Source organism: Pholcus phalangioides, unplaced genomic scaffold (assembly GCF_987345545.1).
Source record: "Pholcus phalangioides strain wild (caught in Gottingen) unplaced genomic scaffold, Ppha-v1.0 ptg000018l_1, whole genome shotgun sequence".
Lineage (NCBI taxonomy): Eukaryota > Metazoa > Arthropoda > Arachnida > Araneae > Pholcidae > Pholcus > Pholcus phalangioides.
Window position 1 is genome coordinate 6,290,747 of NW_028301611.1, and position 17,417 is coordinate 6,308,163.

Below are 17,417 nucleotides of genomic sequence, written 5' to 3' on the forward strand. Positions count from 1 at the left end.
AATTTTTCTCAAATTTATATAACTCCGTCCATCAACATAAGAGAAGGTCACCAAGTCTCGGAAAGACAAAAAATCACTTCTGTATTCTTAAAAAAAGGTGGTCACTCAATGTTTAGGGGCTGTTCAAGTATTATGTCAGCAAACTTTTAGCCATTTTTGACACCCCCCACGTTAGCAAAATTTCGTCATCAGCTCTGCCCCGCTTCCTAACGCATATTGGTGGGATCAGATCAGAGATGTGGGGGGGGGGGGGGGGCATATGGCTCGTGCCCCCCCCTCCTCCCCCCATGATCAAAAATCAAAAATTCCTTTTTTAAATGCAAAAAAAATTATTTTTTTTAAATTAAAATTTCTGAAGAAAATACATTTATATGTTATTTCAATCAATTTCAATACTATTTGAAGGCTAAGAACTCAACATTTCTCTTTGTGAAATTCATTGCGACTTTTTAAGTCATATATGGTAAATCCTTGGCCAAAGTATGGCCCTGAGGTTTATCTGATGTGCCCCCTACCCCAAACCTGATTATGCAAAAATGAACTAAGCGACACATTCACAGATCGCTTAAGTGACCCATGACACAAATCCAAAGCATTTAAGCAGCCAGTGGCACATTTTCAGATCACTCAAGTTGGCCTGTGGTACATTCACAGATCACTCAAGTTGGCCTGTGGTACATTCACAGATCACTTAAGTGACCCGTGACACAGTTCCAGAACACTTAAGTGATCTGTTGCACATTTAGAAATTCGCTTGAGAGACTGCAACCTATATAATTCCAAAAGTGATTGTTGAGGCAGAGAAACCACTGTTGCCCGACACTTTTCCGCAGAATTCGGGCATATGCCCAGGTCTAACAAACTTTTAAAGTAGTCTATCGTTCAAGTAGGGTCTCATTTGGTATATACCAAACAGGACCCAAATTGAACGATAGGCTACTTTAAAAGTTTGTCAAACCAGGGCAAATGCCTGAATTCAGCAAAAAACTGTTGGGCAACAGTAGTTTCTCTGCCTCAACAATCACTTTTGGAATGTTTACTTTGGTTACCGTGGTTCCCTAGCAATGTGTTTCAGACATGCATATGCGCCTTTTATTATGGTTTTATCACTTCTTTGATCCTACCATTGTTATGTACAATAGCTTATGTGTCTTTATGGTCTACTTTTTCAATCTGCCCAGCAATTGAAGAAAACCCGGGCAGTGCCGGGTATTATAGCTAGTATTTCTTTGTTTTCTGAAGTGCTCCTAGAAACTTTTAAGTTTTTAAACTCGCAATATAAACAGGCTTCATTTATTTTTGTTTTATTAATTTCTTTCTCGTTGTAGTCTGGACATTGCGACACTTCTCCAGAAGGCCAAGTCTAGCTCTGAGGCTTCGAATTCTCTATCAACAAATGATATATCTCAGCAGAATTCTTTGATAAGCCAACAGCAGATGTTACCACAAATGCAATCAGCAGTAGCACCCCAGACACAGTCTCACTTTGATTTTAACCAGTTTGCTAAACAAGCTGCTGAGACCATAAAAGCTGCCGTTGGGGTAAGGAATGAATTTATTTTTATTTTTTTCATATATGCAGGGTGATCAATACAACTTTTGATCATAGAGACTTCCAGTTGGAGAAAGTATTCAAACAACTTGCAGATTGTGAAAGTTTATTTTATGAGGATCTACACACACACACATGAATTAAATACAAATTTAATTTTTTGAAACATTTATTGTTCATGCATTCAATATGTCAAATAAAAAAGGTTTGTGTGATATTTCTAATGGGAGACATTTAAATTGATGATTCAAGAAATGTTCAGCACATGTTTCTATGTAACAGTCTGTACTTAAGATCTGCAATCAGGTGAACAAAGTTGAATAAAATTTCCTTTTATTAGAGAACTGGGCTCTCATTTAAAATATGTTCATTCATATAGGAAACAAGGCGAAAATATAGAATGGACTATACCAACCAATTTAAATACATTACAAAAAAATTCTGTTCATTGTAGTTAAATAGAACCAAGTGGGGGAAATAAATTTTGTAAATACATGTATACCCCAAAGCAGAATGTTTTGCATTGTTCTGCAATGAGCCCTCAACTGACTGGAAATGTTCTGGAAATCTTAAAATTCTTCCCGATTGTTCTGCGACGTACGTCACAGAATTCGGCATATTCTGCTTTGGGGCATGTAGAGTTCTTTGCAAAACAAATGACATATCTAAGATCTACACATTTACTTGGATACTTTTTTTAACAGGAAGTATGGTTCTGTGATCAGCAATTTCAACATTAAAGGGTCATGCAAAGATACCTGAATCTCCAGGCGATTCTATTACAACGATCAGTAGCATATGTCCCAAATGTTTTTTCTATTTCAACCATCACAAAGGTTTTCTTTTGAATACAACGACCATCCAATGTAATGTCTGTTTTCAACGGGATGAAGGCGGGTCATTATAATGAGCATCAACTGTATAATAAGCATTGCTGTACAAATACAAAGGCCACACAAAAATCCAAACGTTACTTAACTCGTCCAGTTACAGTTTCTTGTACCAAGGCTACACACGCACACCAAAATGCTCCGCCAGATGTATCCAGTCACTTAGATTTCTTATACTAATACTACAACTGCCATAAACCGTAAATTATAGTCGTATCAAACCTGAGATTAAGTATAAAAAGTTATTGGAATAACAGGTATACTACTCATGTTTACTCATACACAAAACTTCCCTAATAATACCATAAGTTGTCTCTCTAAGCAACTGAAACTGATGTACTGTGGCATGGTTTGAATCTAGAAACAATATGCAGTGATACCTCAGTGTACAGATTTTTTTGGCTAATGAAGATTTTTTTCAGCGTTTCTGTCTCAGCCAATAAACATTTTCATTGATATTGATGCATCCGCTCATATAAAACAGCTGCATCGTGAGATAAATTTTTGTGCAAATAAAAATTAATCCAACGAGTACCTATCGCTTAAGGTGAATTTATTTCCACCTCAATATTGCTTGGATATAAAACTTTCTTTTTCATTAAGATTTTGGGCCATTTAATGTTAAATAAGTGATTAAGTAAAAAGAAAATGCATTTAAAAGGATGAAAAAAATCTCAGACTTGAATGGTGTGAGTGCATACATATGGTAAGACTTGTGTGTGAAACCAGTCTAAAAATTTATCTTTTTCATCTATGTGTGCTCGCACGCATGTAAAAGAGAGTATAGGCACCTATCTGTAGGACTGGGTGTTGAGCTCCATTGTAAAAGAATGAAAATCAGGTTTTAATAAATAAATAAACAAACATAATTTATTATAGGCACGGAAACACAGAAATGCAGGATCTCTTGCACACAGTCTCTTGCCATGTACTTAGAAAAACATTCTATTTTCTTCACAACTAGCATTGTTAGGTGGCGATCATTTTTCAGGGGGAAAATACGAATCGTGACATCGTAATTTCGCCACTGTGGAGGAAAGTTTAATTATAGGTTGCTACAAGAGAAATGAGCTGAATATATCACATAGCACACCACCTCGCACATTTTTCTTCCACTATGGCTGGCGAACTCGATTCACATACATAGTGTAAAATAGGGTATGTTCAGTATCTCATCTTCCTATAAATTCTTCATCCAATTGTAGAGTTGTTTATCCTAGCTTCGGCAAGTTTTTTTTTACTTTGTTTGTCAGTGTTTTATGAAACTTGCTTCAAATTTTTGGCAGTTCCTGGAATGAATTAAATGATTTTCCATAGAAACCAGTGGAAAATTGCATTTTGGCAAATGAAATGATTCCTAAATGAATTATCTTCATTAGCCGAGGTAATACTGAATATATATAAATATATGTATATTTAAATTAGCAATAATTTTATATTGAAAGGTTGTCAGTCATCAGAATGCTCAGTCAACTCCTTCCATGAATGCCAGCTCATTCCAACAGAATACGGGCAACTATCAGTCAAGTTATGGAGTCAGTAGCAACAGCAGCAGTCAGCATCAAATGCAGATTGCTCACGAGCTTCAGCAAGTGATGGTTTCTCAGGCGAGTTACAGTCCTGGTACGACAAGTATCGTTCCTCAACCCGGTGTGCATATGTCTCATGACCTGAATTCTGCAGTAGTCTCGCAGCAGTCAGCTAGCGCTTCTGCAGCAAAGCCTGTCTCCACCACATCTCACCATCAAGCATTGCCGCAAAGACCAAAGTCACAGAAACCCCGTTTACCACCACCTTCTAAAGTGAGCACTGTAAGATTTTTGATTTGAATGGGGAAATAATGCTTGATTTCTTTGGGGGTGGGGGGAAGATGCATTGAATGCTTGAATGGGGACCTCTTAAATGTTTAATCTGTCATTGGATAGCCAGATCTCTGATTTAAAATTAAGCTATCTGAAGATACACTGAATAATATATATATTTTTAAAGTGTATTTAGTTTGCTTTGCTTCCCCCGCTTCAAGATCATTTAAAATATCTTAATATGGTTGAAATTGAACATATTCAAATTTTTACTCGTGTCTCACCAAATACAGATTCCTGAGTCTGCTGTAGTGATGCCTGATGATGCAGTTACGTCACTCGATGTGCAGTTTGGTGCCCTACAATTTGGAGCTGATTCATCTCCTTTTGATTTCTCAGCCACGGAAAATAACACCTCGTACCAAGATTTAAATTCAAGGTTTGTCATGAACTCACGAAATCTGATAAGTTAGAGATTGATAAATTTTTGTTGTCTACAATCAAATTTAGTTGATATGAGAAGTGGAAAACAAAATCAAGCATTTATTTAAGTTAATGGTTACTCCTTGAGTCCGTGAAAAAAGTGTTCAAAAGCTGCAGAAATGCTGCGAATGCCAATTATAAACACGTAGAATGATACTAGTAAACACATCTGGTGATTGCGTATGAATCTATATTGCTCTTTAATGTGTGTTTTTCAAGTGGCTCTTGCTGAAAGACCTAATTTGTTTTACACTGAGTAAATTGAAGACCTGTGGACTATGTTAACCTTCTCAGTTACGGTGTCACCTGTAGGAGAAGTAGACAGCGCTTGAACAAATTTTATACTAGCTAAATGAAATGCTCACAAATATTCTCAAAATTAGTTCTAAATGTTGTTTGCATTTTGTAGTAAATTATACTCATCTGTCAACAAAATTATTTTAGCGCACATGATTATTTTTCCGCAGTTGAAAAATGATCAAAAACTTTTCTTTCAGGACTGAGCAGATTATAATAATCTGTAATAAGGTTTTCCTCTTGAAATAGGGAACAAAATAGGTGCTAATGCTTCCGTTTTTCTCAGAATCCTTCAGATTTTTTTTAGCCTTGTTTACAATCTTTTGGTCTGAAACCAGATTCAATTTTTTTGTATTTTTATAGAAAAATCCCTAAAAATCATCAGTTGTGCTTCGCTTGAATAGAAACTCCCTTAAAGAAAATATTGTTTCAGTTCTTGCAATCCTAGGCTGACCATGTTTTCTCAGAAAAATGGGGGAAATTATTCTCAAGTACACAGGAAATCAGCAATTGTTGCCAAAAGAGTAGTTACCAATAATTGCTAAAATCGTCAATGACGGTAAATGAAGAGCTACTGCAAATCACATTGGATTAAAATGAATTAGACAAAAAATGTTAATTATGACAAATATGTGTAATATATATATAATAATCATATTTATAGCCATAATTTTCTTTTATAAGTTGGCCAAATAATGTAAATCCTTTGATTTCATTGAAGAATAAAACATTTAAGTAGGCTTTTCTTCGAAAATTCTGAAAATAAAAATTATTTTAATTATAATCAGGATTGTGAAACATACTGGAACATCATGGGAAAACCTGGGTCATATGGTCACACTATGCAATCCCAAAAAATTCCCAGTTTTCTCTTTTATTTGTAAACATGTTTTCTTCTATGCAAAGCATTTCATTACACGATAAACTACATATTTTTCAAGTCTAGGAATCAGTGCCTATTGAATAATAGTATTATAATAAGGTACTCAAATTTGCATCAAATTGCTTTGATTTTCACGTAATTGAATGTAAACTAATTTTTTAAATAATGATTCTCATGAAAAAAGTTATTCAAAACTTCAACTTTGTTCCATTATTCTATGAGAAATTATAAGTTCTATTCTATTTCAGTTCAAATTCTTCTAGCCACATCTCAAACCAGGCATCATCTGTCTCTTCTCACGGGCTGCCCAACAGTTTGCCTTCAACTGGATCTCTTAGTAAAGAATCTAATTACAACCTCGGAACTCATGCTAATGCCAGCCAAAACAGCATCACAAAAGAATTAGTGCAATCTCAAAAGGTGTGATCTCTTGCTCTTTTTTGTGCTTATCAAGAAATTTTAATTAGTGTATTTTATTCTGGTGTATTGACTTTTTCTAATGTATAGAGCAGGATTGACAGGTTTTTGACCCATGACAGTTTTTCAGTTTAAACTGTGGTTCAAACTGTCATGTTCAAAACCTCAAATATTGCTTTTCGATATGAAAATTCCCATTACAAATAAACCATTGATTGCATGTAATGTTTAAAGTGACTATGTTATACAAATAATAAATATTTAACATGACTAAAATTTTCTACTCTCCACAGAATTATTTTGACCAGTGTATGTGTATATGTTACCTCCAAAGCCCGAAATTCATGGACAGGGACACCCACTGTGTGAATTGACCAATTTTGTTAATTATTGACCTGGTCAGTTTGCGAAGTGGCCAGTGATCCCTCGCCAAAGTCTAACAAAAGACATGATTCGGGATCATTGTAAAGTTGGCATATTTTCCCGTGATAGTTATGTTAACCCATCACAAACTGCAGTCACATTGCAGTAATAATTTTTTTCTCTAAAATTCGACAGAAAAACTATAAAACTATGTGTATGTAATTATTTTTATAGTTTTCCTCTCAAGTATCACTTTTTTTCTCTCGTCATGTTGGTCTAATCCAATACAGCTGCTATATACAGGCATATATCACACGTTGGCAATAAAAAAAAATGGATTTGGCTTTTACTGAGCAGTCTTACATCGAGCTTTGGCTAATTCGCGAAGTGGCCGGCCCCATCACGAATTGGCCTCACTTCTGGCTTTGGCAGTAACATATAATATATACTTATAAAATATAGAATTTTAATAGAGTATAATATAAAATCTGAAGGAAAAACTGGAACAATTTGATATTCTTCAATGGATTTATACTTATATAAGAAATTTTTAGGTAACAATAAATGAGTTAGTGTGTTAACAGATGCGCTGTGGGGGGAATTTTTAATGTGTAATAAAATTTTGGGTAGATCAGAAAATTTAAAATCAAAATAGAGATACTTTATACTCGGTTATTATAATTCAAAATATCAAACACTAATCTTCATAAAAATAAGTTTTTTTTTTGGTTATTCAACATATCTACCAGGTTAAAAAACTTTAACAATATTGACAATTAGTTTTGACTGTTTTATTACTGAGTTAGCTTCTGAGGTCAAAAAACCTAACCCTCTGATGCCCTTTCACGCATATTTTAAATGAACGGCTTTATTTTGCTTAGTAAACTGAACACGGGTAATCAGTAGTTTAAATAAAATAAACCAAATATCTACTCTTTGTATGTTGAAAAATTCAAAATTTGCCAATTATAATGAATATTTTGTTTTGATTATTGTAATAAATTAGTGTTTAAAAATAAAACGTAATGAACAAAAAACTAAGTTTCTCATCATGCCATGTGCCTATTGTGTTCAAAACATTATTCAAAAGCATTTAATTTCGGTTGTCGACAGTTTTAAGCCAGTTTTTGATGCTTGCCATGTCAAAAATCCAACCCTGGTATGCAGTCACTGGTTGATTTTATGAAATGACACATCTTACCTGTTTGTTTATGAACCAATCTATCAAAGTTCATAAAAATGAGCATCGATTGCATCATTTATTTGTTTGATGTTTATAATCTTGGGGAACTAAGAACTTTTTGCAAGCAACTAGCTCATGGTTGCCTTGCACATTCATTGTCATCTCCCACTGTTTTCATATAATTTGACTATTTGTTGTGAAAAATTTCTATTTGTTTATTGTGAAAGTTATTTGTTTAATAACATTATATAACATTTCAATTCAAGGTTACTGGCCAAGAGAGCTTACTACTTTCTCAAGTAGACCATAAAAGTGCGGAGAGTGTATCCTCTTACCACAGGTCCAGTCAGTCAGCTAACTTGGATGGTAAGTTAATATGACAGCTCTGCTATCTTCAACAGAGATGCTTTATAAAAGTGGGGGGGGGGGGGAGGGACTTGTGTAGAATTGTATGAAAAGAGAATTCGAACACTTTTAAAATTCTTTCAAGTAAAATTACAAAAGACATTTCTTTATATTGAATGTGTTATTCGCACCTGAATGCTTTGTTTAGGTCTTTTATGTGGAGTATTTTGAGCTTTTGCTTTTCGTGGCCTCTTTACAGCAGCTTCTATCATGAACAGCAAGCCTGATCAACAAAGTGCAATGAGTAGCTACAATAGTTCCTCCCACGACAATGGCTCATCATATGCCAGTGTCCCGTATGGAAGTCAGAAGTCAGCTGTCCTGAACTCGTCCAATCTTGTGCCATCGACCGTCAGTTATTCCCATTCATCATCCCTAAGCACAGGAAGTGCTGCTGACCTGACAAGCAGCCAGCAGCAGGCAAAGTATCAGACACAAGTTTCACAGAGTCCCAGCGCATCTTATGTCTCAGGGTCCAATTCTTATGTAATGCCGTCTTCAGTGTACTCTGCATCGGCATCTACAAGTGGGAGCACATATCCATCTCAGACAGGTAAGTATATTTTTTTTCTTTTTCTTTTTAGTTTTGTTGACGGTTCGGTTGATTGTGTTTGCTGATAAATTTTTATTTTTTCATTTTCACCCTTTGGTGATGTTACAGCTTTTTTTGACGTTGTTGCCTTTCTGAGGAATTTGTTACAATTTAAGTTTTAAAATTAAGGAACCCAGATTTGTCTATCCTTGGAGATGCACTTCAATATCTTGCAAAAAGATGCGAGGCAGGGTGCATCTAGTCATGCCATGATCATTTTGTGTGTCTCCATGTTCGTATAATATTGTAGTATGTACTGAATTTGTCCATATTACTAATTACATTTGTGATACTCTGAAATGAAAATATAAAATGTATGGAATAAAAGGGCAGTCCTTAACAAGTTAATTTCACATTTTTCACAATCAGTGCTTAAATCAGTGATAATTATGCAGTTATTTGAAATAAGCACTGTGATACTTACACTGATCAGAAATCTTAGTTTTTGTCATTAAAGAACTAGTTTAACTCTTTAATGCTCAGATATTTTTTCTCAAAGTAAACTCGTCCAACTTTTGATTACTTTCTTCTCACCCTCCTGTGCGAAAAATATTGACAAGACTTTCTTATTAATTTGAAATGTGACATATCCTCGCTTCAGTGAATTTCCTCAACTTAAATCATTTTGCGGTCCTTCTGTCAATCGAATCAAGTCATCGATGGCAAGGACGAATTAAGTGTTATTTACTCGGCTATATAGTGAATTGTGCTGATCTCAGTTCACCTGGTGACGATTCGGGAAACGACTGGCGGCTTAGACGATGATGATCTGCGGCTAATTCACAGTGATTCGAAATTTTATATACCAAGATTATCGGCAATCATTCGATCAATTGACGATTACTGGATTCTTATGGGATGGACGGCTATACACCAGCATCTTATAATCCCGTTTATAATTTTGATTGCCCATTGGCGTTGATTGTTTAGATTTTATTTATTTGTTATATGACTTCAGAAGTTGGCGATCAATTTTTATGTAAATTATTTTATTTTGCTGCCTTCGTCTGAGGTGGTCATGTTACGTTGTTTTTAATAAAACTTTCCGGATACACCCATCCTTCGGGAACGCTCCGATATCTCTCTGAGATGGGAAGCGGGGTGTATCCGGTCTTCAAAGGTCAAAGGTCCTTCTGTGTATATTTGCTGTGATCATGTTGGTACTGATTCAACAATTTTTGTTGATACAAAAAACAAAAATGTCAGTGTTGTCTGATAATTGAATCTGGTGCCAATAATTTAAATAAGCATTTTATGACAAGAAATTATTTGCCTAGGAAAATGAAACAAGCTTTAATTAGGTTATAGATACAGTCAGCCCCGCTTAAAGGGATATCAATTGCTCCAGCGCACAATATCCGATTAAGCAGGGTATTTGATTAGCTGGGAACAATTGAATCGCTGTTATTATAGTTTGTATATTGAAGTCTGAAGGATCAATATTAATAAAGCTTCTGGAATAAATCAGGCATCAAAATGAGATTAAAATTATATTTAATTACATCGATCACAACACCAGAAATTTTGTTTTTTTTATTGTGAACGTTAGCGCTCTTTATGGGCTCAACAGAGAACAAAAATTAAATAATTGAATGTACTAAGGTAGACAACTTAGACATTTTGAGGCCAGTACCCATTCTCAAGTCTAGGTTTTTTTCAAGTCTTATACATATATATAGTGGTTGATATGTATTTACAGTTGTCATGTGAATCATAATACTCAATTAAGTTTGGAAAAGTTGCTGAACTGAAAGCACAGAACTTAACATTGTCTCTTGATATAATAAATTTAGGTTCTGGAGGATTTCATTCGAATAATCAAGGTATTCAGTTATCTGTTACATGATTAAGCAGAGCCTACTGTAATTGTTTTTGAATGAAAAGTTGTTTCTTAATAAGCATCATTAATACAGTACTTATGTTAGATAGTGAAACCTTGATTAACCAATGCAATCAGGATGAGCCTAAATCCTTAAATTGAAATTTTGTATCCAGTTTCTTTCATACAGTACTTATGTTAGATAGTGAAACCTTGATTAACCAATGCAATCAGGATGAGCCTAAATCCTTAAATTGAAATTTTGTATCCAGTTTCTTTCATACATTAGTTCGATAGTAAATGCACTTATAATAAGTATCTTTTTGTACATAAATGTGGCTTTTTTTAGTCTTTACAATTAATTTTGGCCAATTTATTTTTTAGCGAATTATAACTTGGGTTACAATACGTCTGGATCATATGGTTCCAACAGCAGTGCTTATACCAGTCAGCAAGGGTATAATGTGTCAGTCACTACCTCGACGCAGGCTCCAGCGATAATTCCATCATCGGTTTCAAGTTCAAAGTTAACAAACTCATTGTCACATGCTGTGAAGGAATCTTCCATGTTGGACTCTCAGCATAGTTCTGCTCAAGTAAGTCAAAAACGATAAGGTGCAAAATGAGTCAGTCTCAATGCAAGAAAATGATTCTTTTTCGCCCATATTTTTGATTCCCTTTCTGTGTTTGAGAAGAATAAGGTTTTTTAGAATGTATACTCATATACAATAAAAAATTAGCTGAAAATTTTGGGCAGGGCATAGTAATGTCAGGCACTAAGTCAGCTAAAAAACTGTTATTAATTTTGACAGTTTTTCATGTGTGCTTGGAGTTCAAGGAAAATGCAAAATCTTGTGGGAGCCATGTGCATACCAATAGATATATATAATTCTAATTTATGTGCTAAACAGTTAAACAGGGTCCGTACAGTCCTTGAAAATCTTTGAAAGTCCTTGGGAAAAAAAGTTGATTTTCAAGTCTTTTATAAGTCTTTGAAAATAATTTTCAAGTGCTTATAAGTGCTTAAAATTTTTTTTTATATGTGAATTTCTTCCATCAATTTTTATTCCTTTTCAACTAAATCCCCCCTCTAAATCCATATTCCACTGGGGGGGGGGGGAAATGTTTATAGCAATAATGATACAATGATCACAAGGCAATGTTCAAAACAGGACATATGATCACCCATACCTGAGGTATTTCTATGCTTAAAAAGATGTTGCCTGAAATCTGGCAGTAAAACACTGCGCTTAAGATATTTTTCCAAAATATTTTATTGAATTAAGGCATGTCAGTTGCATATATGTGGGCTGATCATATTTCCTTGATAAAAATACAGGGAATTGCCAATTGTCACCAAAATGATGCCAAAGGTAAACAAAGTTGGCAATTATTGTTGAAATTGCAAAAAACACTGAAGGCAGAAACTGAAGCACCATTGCAATTAAGCAGTAGATTTAAATGGGGGAAAAAACATTAACATTACAATATTTAAAGTTATAATTACCATAATATAATTCATAGGATTGGAAAAATAATTTTAATACTTAATTGCAGTAAAGAATAAAAATTTCAATAGGTTTTGTTGAAAAAATATGGAAAATAATGGGACATTTTCATTAAAAGTTGGGATGGCCAAGATTACATGAAAATATGGGAATGCCCCAGGAAATACAGGTCATATAGTTACCCTAGATATATGATCACATGCCTTCTCATTCTTTTATCAAAGGCAAATTTCAATACTGTTTCAGACGTAAAATGATTTCTGCTTAAATGTCATTTGCATTCTAAACTACAGTGGTTTTTTTTAAACGCAAGACACCCCCCCCCCCCTCCTTCAGAACTTGACATTGTCTACAGGTTGAAATTTCATTTTGTTTTCAAAACAAAATTTTTATCAACCGCGATACGAATGTCCTTGAATTTTAAAATTTTGCCTGGAAAAGTGCTTGAATAGTCCTTGAGTTTTTTTATTTTTAAAGAGTATGAACCATGTTAAAGTAACAAAACACGTTATAATCCTGTTTTATGGCCTGGTATAGCGGTGACTGTTCAATAGTGGGTTTGAGAAAAACAAAATTATCTCAAATGATTGGTTAATCAAATTTCTAATTCAGTGGACAGTCTTGTTTTTAAGAAACAAAGAACTTGTGAATAATCCTAGGTCATAAAGAATGATGCATGGGAGAAATAAGAGATCACTACTGGCCCCTTGACTTGCCTCTTGCTCACTGATCCATGATGTGGATTCATATTAAGACAAAGTTCCTTTTCTTTAAAAAAATACTGAAACTGCGTGAAATATTAGTGAAAGATATGCGGAATCTGAGAAAAAACTTCTGGAATATTTTGAGGGGGGGGCTGATTTAAAAAAGAATTGAAACAGTTCTTACTTTGAAAACATTTGTCATGCTTAAACATGGTTGTCTCTTGTTTGGGAGTTTATTATGTCAATTTATGAATATTCCTAATGCCTTTTCACAGAGCTCATATGATGTATCCAGTACAACAGCAGCGTCAAGTGTTCTGACGTCAAACACACTTTCATCCACATCAACTGTTAATCATAACAATGCCCAGAGCTCATCAGCAATGAACACAGTTCTTGGACTGGTTGCATCTACAGCGTCAACAACATCGACATCATCATTGAAGAATTCAGTTTCTGCTGGTAATTTTTTGAACACTTTTGAATGAAAAAATTTGCTTTTTATAAAAGAAAAACAACTAGATATAATCTTCGAGGGTGAATCAAAAAATGATTTTCTCGGGTGATATGCGTCTGACTTTTTGTCAACCAATTTTTCCTTTTATTTCTTGAGGACCTTATTTATGACATTATTTTCTTTGTTCTTGCAATAACTATCCATTGCTAATGAAGTGCAAGAGAAAATTGATACAAACAAGTGAATTTAAACTTCCATATCAGTAAGTTCACAGAACTTGTTCAGGGAAATGTATTGAAAAAAAAATTTTGAAATGATTCAATAAAGTAAAAGCAATAATTTAGTAAACTAAATGTGCATTTAACTGAATTTATTTGGTTTATAGTGACAGAACATAGTTGCTGATCAGATTAATCATTAAACTGCGCAAATGATTGGAGATATACCTGTGGATGTACAAGAGAAAAAATCCTGTGCCAACACTGTAGGTTCATGGCCGTTCAGTGGTGGTTGGTTGATATATATATATTTTGGTTTTTGAACTTGGAGATTTTAAAGAATTAATTGTTAATTTGATTCATTTAAAATTCTTATTTTGGAAAAAATTGTTTCAAATTTATTGAACACTTATAGTTTTTCAACTTATTTTGGTTTTTCAATGTGAATGTGAGCCAGTCTTCCATTTGAAGAAGTCTCTCAGCAGAAACCAGGTATACCTCTAATATGATACTTGCATAACATGAAAATTCAAGAATTGATTTTGTGTTTGATAAATCTTCACTTCAAAACATGGAAGACAGGTGGCAGCAGAAGCGAGAACAAGAAACAATCACAACTCTGACAAAATAAGTATATTAGGGTAGGGTCACCAGATCAAAAACTGAGAAAACGGGATGCTCGCACACTCACCCTTGATAACATTGTTTTTCTCAATTTCCACAACAGATGGCTTCATGTACCCTCAGAAGGGTTTTTTTTTGGGGGGGGGGGTGTTGCTTTTCATCATAGGAATCAATATTGAGCATTGTTTGCATCCTATTTTCTTTATTTCTGAATATAGAAGAGGTAACACCCCATCGCTCTTCACTTCAGGATAGCTGATGGTTAGCAAACAATGGTATTCTTCTGAATGTAGGGGATTTTGTTCTCCCAGAGCTATTTTTCGGACTGTCTTTCCATATTTCTGTCTGGTTTCTTTTCACTTTTCACCTGGGCTGTGGTTCGGATAGCATCTGCCCTGGTTGAAAATAAGTTGGGTTCTTGTGTTCCTAGAATTTTGATGGCGATTGATCAAAGTTAGAAATATGTGTGTGTGGGGGGACAAGAGATATATGTTCCAAAAAATAGGGTCACGTACACAACTCATTCTTGCATGTAACCAATTCACTAACAATTCCGCAGAGGAATGTGAATGAGGTGCATGTAGTAGTGGGTTCGTGGCAAGAGCTGTCAGTGAAGTTCAACTTTAACAATTTTGTATTTTTACAATGTTTTCACTTGAAGCATTTTTTTTTTTCTGTGTTATCTCCCACAGGAAGCAAAGCTAATGTTGCAAACATTCCTCAGAGCATGCCTACTATGCTAAGTCATCAGTATATTATGGGACAGGCCAGCCTTCCATTCTATGTAAGTATCTTTAATTTTCAGTTTCAGCTATATATATCTGGTGGTTTTGGAGCATTGATCATGTAACTAAAAAAGTTAATTTGACGTAATGAAGTTTTTATGCAGCATTTAAAAAGAAAAACTTGCAATAAATCTTCTGTTTTCCACTATGGTTTCTTATAGGGTCTACAACAGCCAGTGTATAGTTATGAGGAAATGCAGATGCTACAGTCCAAATTATCTACCATGGTTAGTTTATATTATCTATCGTTTCAGATTGCAGTTGTATCAAATTTTATTTTTTAATAATTGTGTTCTCTGATAAGATGGATCACAAGTTATCAACCATCAATCAGCTGCTTCAACAAGGCGACACCGGTGCTGCTTAATAAGGGATAACTCCAGATTGTGGTGTCTCTGGGAATTTTTCTCTAATAGGGGTTGTGAATAAATGGAAAATTTTACCTCCGGGGGGGGGGGGGGTCATTGATTCTGTCACAATTGACACGTTTAAAAAGAAGTATGATGTTTATAATGGGAGGAATTGAGAAGATATCCATACTTTGATAAGGCAGCCATTTTTTTATGGGCAGTTATATATTATTAGTTTTTTTTCATACATGTTCTTGTATTGGGTTGCTGTATTTTAGTTATATTTGACATCCATATTTTTTATGGACATCTTTTTTCAGCCACTTTGCTGAGTACATGTTGTGGCCTTCGTATTTATATTTTCCACATGTAGGTAAAAACTTGTGAAATTCTTCGTCCCCATAAATCTGTTATAGAGAGATTTTACTGTAATACAGGGCTTAACAAATTAAAATATTTATGCGTCAACTCAATTTCCTAAGAGCCAAGCATGATATTTTGCTTTAGAAAAATGGTTCTAAATAATCTTTTCTTTCAATTTTCACATGTCAAAAGACAGCGTAACAAAATAAGAATTTTGTGCCACCCGTATACTCCAGTTTAGCAACCACAATTTAGAAGATATTAGGCACTGATTTTCTAGTTGCCGTGGTGACCTGATGCCTGGGGTTTGTCCAGCACTGCTGTAATATACGATTTTCAAAAGATAAAACAAAAAATTTTAAGATATATATATATATATATATCAGGGTTGGTAAAAAAACCGGTTTTTTTGAAAAAAACCAAAAAACCGGGTTTTTTTGGTTTAAACCAGGTTTTTTTGGTTTAAACCGTTTTTTTGTTTTAAATAGTATTAACATTAAAAACAATGAAATTTCTGAAAAATCATTCAAACTTCCAATAATTCACTAAAACAAAATGTTTATTAATATAATTAACACTATTCCCATGCTAATTAATCGATAAATATTTATTACATTTTAACAAAAACCAACTTTTGCAATTTAATTATTTTTTGCTTAACTCAATGGATTACTGTGTGTTTGAAAATTCTTTTAATGTTATTATTAATCATATAATATATAAAGGTTTTTCTCCAGTTACTTTCAGTATACTTAATTACGAAGCTATTTTGCAAAAAGTAATAAAAATTAGGTGAATATAATGTATTTAATGAAGCATATATAATGCAGATTAATTAGCAATGATTTACGATATACAGGGTGATTATAACTAAGGTTCTGATTTCAAAACACTGTAAAAACAGAACGATTGTCAGAATGACTTGAAAATTGATATGAATATTCCTGAAAAAATTCAATTTTATTTGATAAAGGGGAAAAAATACTTAAAAATGTGAAATTAATGACATCATCCAACATGTGGGAAATTTGCTCGCAGAATGGAAACCATAGTCAGTCATGGCAGAATGATACCTTAATTATAGCATTTCAGGATTTGATAATTCACGGAAACATCACAAAAAACGAATAAATTGAACAAATAACTACAACTTATTTAAGAAGTATGCCATGGTCATAATGTGGATGTGCTTGCAATTCAGCTTTATTAAACCAAACGCCCCCCCCCCCCCGTTTATATTCCTGAGGAACTTCTAACATATAGGGAATGTGCTGGAGATTGCAATTCACCAAAGTTTGCAATCTGACCACTGTTTATAACATTTTGAGGTACCCCCACAGCCAGAAGTTGCAAGGGTTAAGATGCATCCTTTCAAAATGGGTCTTCAGCAGCTGCTTTGCTGGTATTGTAATGTGCATCTTGATAGAAGTTCTCTCCACACACTGATGCTGTGGAAGTGTCGAAATGATGTGGTTGCACAAAACAGATTATACTGTTGGCCAAGTACAGCATCATTTACTTGCACATTTTGCACTTTTTTCTTTTGCGAAAGAAACGTCCATTGCTTCAGGAGTATCCATGCAAATTTTCAAGTCATTCTCATCAGTACTTATTGTATAGTTTTGGAATCAAAACTTAAATTATAATTACCCTGTATATAGCTGATTATTTTTCTTAAATCTGTTACTACTATACAGTAGAACCTTGATTAACTGGACTTAA

At 34.1% G+C, this 17,417-nt stretch overlaps 1 protein-coding gene across 12 annotated transcripts in view; it reads left to right on the forward strand.

Moving 5' to 3' along the window:
- LOC149071627 (ubiquitin-associated protein 2-like) overlaps positions 1-17,417 on the forward strand; it is a 58,979-nt gene that overhangs the window by 23,948 nt on the left and 17,614 nt on the right. For 8 of the 12 annotated variants that reach the window (XM_089247927.1, XM_089247926.1, XM_089247931.1 and 5 more), the window contains exons 10-19: positions 1,329-1,542; positions 3,888-4,253; positions 4,538-4,683; positions 6,156-6,327; positions 8,137-8,236; positions 8,475-8,828; positions 11,071-11,282; positions 13,174-13,360; positions 14,890-14,981; positions 15,144-15,209. In XM_089247927.1, the coding sequence (XP_089104053.1) occupies positions 1,329-1,542; positions 3,888-4,253; positions 4,538-4,683; positions 6,156-6,327; positions 8,137-8,236; positions 8,475-8,828; positions 11,071-11,282; positions 13,174-13,360; positions 14,890-14,981; positions 15,144-15,209 (1,909 nt within the window). The remainder of the gene's footprint in view (positions 1-1,328; positions 1,543-3,887; positions 4,254-4,537; positions 4,684-6,155; positions 6,328-8,136; positions 8,237-8,474; positions 8,829-11,070; positions 11,283-13,173; positions 13,361-14,889; positions 14,982-15,143; positions 15,210-17,417) is intronic. The other 4 variants (XM_089247930.1, XM_089247937.1, XM_089247935.1 and 1 more) reach the window with 1 other exon arrangement.